The 4,808-nt window shown below is 29.2% G+C and overlaps 1 protein-coding gene across 1 annotated transcript; it reads left to right on the forward strand.

Moving 5' to 3' along the window:
* Positions 1-3: 3 nt before the first annotated feature.
* Positions 4-4,030, forward strand: EIN_434280 (protein serine/threonine kinase, putative; the record flags this gene model as incomplete). The annotated part of the gene is made up of 5 exons (XM_004260482.1): positions 4-768; positions 858-894; positions 1,037-2,752; positions 2,813-3,708; positions 3,782-4,030. 5 exons carry the CDS (start codon positions 4-6, stop codon positions 4,028-4,030), a joined length of 3,663 nt encoding a protein of 1,220 aa, XP_004260530.1.
* Between the last annotated feature and the right edge of the window lie 778 nt (positions 4,031-4,808).

Below are 4,808 nucleotides of genomic sequence, written 5' to 3' on the forward strand. Positions count from 1 at the left end.
TTTATGTTAACTACAATGGGTTATCCATGTGATTGTACGAACACTTATATTAACAACGTTTACGGTTTTGATCCTTCAAACTGTTCCGTAACCACAACTACCATTTGCTTTTCTTCAGACTACGCATTCAACAACAATGACCAATATTTTTATAATTTTATTATACTTGACAATACTACCTTGTATTTTACTATTAATAATTATTATTGGTTTACCACCCAAAATCTTTCTATTGCTGAAAAATCATTATCTATAATGACAAATTTACACATTAACAACAGACTTGTGATAGAAACTAACGCAGTGATAAATGTGCTACGAAATACGACAAATTTAGGGAGAATGTCAATTGCTGGAAATCTTGTTTTAATCAATCCTGAATTAAATAACCCACGAATTGTTTTGTGGAATTCTACGTATTTGCATTTAAATTTAAACATGACACCAAGACCCGATTTTCAAATTGAGAATCCAACAGGAAACACCAATTGTTTTGATGTCATATCACTTAACGACAACTCCAACATAGACACTTCAGCTAATACAGATCACATCACATCTGATATGTTTAACTATTCATATAACTTTACTGGCGGGAAGGGGTACTTGATATCAAACAAAAAATTGATGCGATTTTGCCCTAAAGATACTCAACTAAATAATGAAGTGGTTTGCACATTAAAAAATGTTTATTACAATTCCAAATCACCAACTAAGATGGAAGGCGATTTTGATTATCCGCATTGCCCCTGTGACAATGATGATAGCGTTATTTGCAAACTGAAATTTATTGATGGAATCAACGAGTTTAATATGTTAAATTACTTATTAAATAACACTGAATTGTTAATTGATAGAAATGTGAAAATATTAAATTTAAAATTTTCAAAACAAGTCACTGTATATGATAACGTGATATTAACAGTCAATTCGCTATTTTTAAATTTGGTCTTTTCATTCACTTTTGGTATAGTTACCACTAATACTAACAAAAATGTATAAACAAATGCTACATTTATATATACATTCACATCAGATACAGTAACGTGTGTGGGTGACTTAGATTACATTTTTAATATTTCTCAAAACATCACCACGTTAAACATAAATTGCAGTGGTACTATCGAAAAACTATATTTATACGAAAACACCAACGTCTTTACATCAAAAAAGACCATTTTAAATAGAATTTATAATATTAATTTCACTGAAAATGGAAAAAGCTTTGTATTTGTCGAAAACGCAAGTAACAACAAAGCTCTCAGCAATTGCCATCTCATGGAAGTATCAAAAACTGGTTTAAAGTGTATTATGTGCGACTCTAATTATCGTCTTGATAATGACATATGTAATTCTATTGTTAAAAATTGTGAAAAGTACAACAAGAACAATATTTGTGTTTTGTGTAAAACAGGGTATGTTTTAAATGAAAAATTTGAGTGTGTTTCCTCAGCAAACTGTTTGTTTGGAACAACATCAGAATGTTACAAATGTCCGAACCAATACATAAGAGATGATAATGAATGTATATATAATGACAAATGTAGATACATGGATGGAAGTAATTGTATTACTTGTATCACTGGCAATTCAAACAACAAATGTGATAATTGTGCATCAAATTGTAATTTGTGTTTATATGAGGAATGTACTCTTTGTAAACATAATTTTATACTAAACAACGAAAGTGTCTGTGATCAAGAGAAAAATGGGGTTTCAATTGGAATTTCGATAATTTGGTGTAATGACGAGTTTTTTATTGATAATAATATGTGCAACAAATGTTCATCATGTTTTGCAAACTCATACAATTGTGACAAAATTCATGCGATTTCTTGTGAAGTAAATTATTTAATTTCAGATGAAAGAAAATGCACTTTATCATTTTGTCAAAATGGGACATTCAAAGAGCAAAATGGGATGTGTATTTCTTTACAAGACAAATGTTTATTTATAGTAAATGGTCAATGTGTAGAATGTGAAGATAATTACATTCTAAATAATAACAAAAATTGTGTAAACATTACAAACAATAACACGACAACGGGTTGTGTAAAATATAGTAAATATGGTTGCATTTCATGTGTAATTGGATATTACTTATCAAACGCAGTATGTTTTCAATGTTCTGAAAATTGCACAAGTTGTATTGAAAGTAAAACAAGGTGTTTATCATGTAAGAATGGGTTTTATCAAGGAGAAAATTACACATGTTTGTCAAGCACAGAATTGATTGTAAAGTGTGACAAAATATCTACTATCACAGGTGGATGTTATCAATGCAAAGAAGGGTATTACCGAGTTGGAATGGATTGTCTTGAATGTCTCTCCAATTGTTCGACATGTAACAGAAAAGACATGTGTTTGACATGCAATTCAACTAATTACAAAACAACGAGTGGAAAGTGTTTGCCACAAAACAGTATTATTGGGTGTTTTAGTGAAGTTACACAAAATGGGTGTTCTAAATGTTTAGATGGGTATTACACGGTCAATTACAATGAATGTGAAAAGTGTAACGACAACTGTACAGCGTGTACACCACACGAAAAATGCATATCTTGTGTCAAAAATAGAATTTTATTTGAAAATGGACTTTGTCTTGATATTTCATATGTGTCAAAGTGTCTTGAAATTTCAAATTCAAAATGTTTGAAATGCACATTTTGGCACTCACCAAATAATAATGGAACTTTGTGCAACAATAAAGTTGTCTGGTGGGTCATACTCATTTGTGTGACATTTGCAATTGGTGTGTCTATTACTTTTATTGTATTATTTTTTTAAATCACAAAACTAATTGAGATAAAAGTACATCGAAAATCGAATAAACAAACGACAATATTTAAAATGAGTCGTTCAAACATTTCTTTTGTTTCTCTTAATGATGGTGTTGTTGTTAACAAAACTGAAATTGTGTTTGGTGATTCAGAAAATCCAATCAAAGTTGGTGTTGAAAGTCGTGAATTGATTTGCGTCGGCAACTCGTCAAAGCGACATTTAAAGATACAAGTTTCAACAACAGACAACACCGAGAAATACACGATTAGAACAGAGCCAAAGATTGTATCTCTATCACAAGGAATGGCAGTCGAATTTGAAATATTTGTTGAACCAAATTGTTCATGCAAAATCAATAACAAAATCGCACTTTTTTCAAAGAATTTACAAGATGGTACAACAAAAAACAATCAAATAAGTCTAAATATTTTCACTGAAATATCAACACGACTTGACCCAGACGAATTAATCGTAGAGAAAAAACTTGGTGAAGGATCGTTTGGTGTTGTTTATAAAGGTAGTTTTAGAGGAATTTGTGTTGCAATCAAAAAGATGAAAGAATTCAAAGATAATACTGATGAAACAATTGAATTTGAAAAAGAGATTTCAATGTTAGACAAATTCAGAAGTGATTATATTATTCACTTTTATGGTGCTGTGTTTATACCAAACAAAGTGTGTATGGTCACTGAATTTGCTCAATTTGGGTCTTTACAAGACTTAATAAAACACAAAGATTCATGTGAAGTCAATTTACATTTACGAGTCAAAATAATAGTAGATGCTGCAAATGGAATATTGTATTTGCATGAGAATGGAATACTTCATAGAGACATCAAGCCAGATAATTTACTTGTGTTGTCACTTGATGTAAATGACAAGGTCAATGCAAAATTGACCGATTTTGGAAGTGCAAGATGTCAACATGTTGATGACCAACATGACATTCACAAAGGGTATTGGAACACCCGTGTATATGGCACCAGAAGTGTTAAAAAAGGAAAAGTATACAAAAAGTGCAGATATATTTTCGTTTGCAATAACGATGTTTGAGGTGTTTGGGTGGTCTGATGCGTATTTAAGTGAGACATTCAAATTTCCATGGAAAATTGCAGAATTTGTGACAAAGGGAAAACGTCTTGAAAGAAAAGAAAACATTCCAGAAACAATATTTCAGGTGATAGAAATGTGTTGGAAACAAAATCCTAAAGAAAGAATAACAGCAACAGATGTGATAAATTTTATTTAACGTGTTTACAATATCTGACTTAATTAAATTTCAGATAATATATTTAAAATTATTTTAATTGAATATGTTTAAAGTAGCCAAATATTAAAATTTAATTATTTTTTCAAATGAAAGTGTAGTTCTTAACAATGAACTTTTTTTTTACAAACTGTTGTTATTAAGGCGACCTTCGAGATTGTCACGACCCAAGTAATCCTAAGATCTTTTGGGTCGAATTAATTATTTTTTTTTGTAAATCGGCATTTTACTTTCCTCTTTATTAAATAACAAAAAAAATATTTTTTAAAATTTCACAATTTTTTTTCTGAATTTACACATTGTTGAATTGGTTAAATAAAATCATCATTAACTTTAACAGATCGTTTTATCAATTTTCATAACAAAGTTATCTACGCAATCAAACGTTCAAATAAACAAAAAATCAAATATACAACAGTGTTGATACAATAATAATTCTCAAATTAAATTTCCACTTAAATTATAGTTGTTTATTACATTGAATTTATTGTTTGTAAATAATAACTTTTGTGCAATGACTATGATATACATTAAAACAAAAATAAACGATTATCATCAATTGCATTGTGTAACTACTTCGATGAATGCAATTTTCATTCAACAACTTTTGTTGATAATTACATGTAAAAGAGTTGTTGTATACGATTATTCTTTCTTAACAATCATTTTTTGTTATTCATATAAAAAGACATAATTAAACATATACCTTTGTAATACCACAACATTTATTATTATATATAATAGAAACATGTATTGATTA

Source organism: Entamoeba invadens, assembly GCF_000330505.1.
Source record: "Entamoeba invadens IP1 unplaced genomic scaffold scaff_1105074726255, whole genome shotgun sequence".
NCBI classification, from domain to species: Eukaryota; Evosea; order Mastigamoebida; family Endamoebidae; genus Entamoeba; species Entamoeba invadens.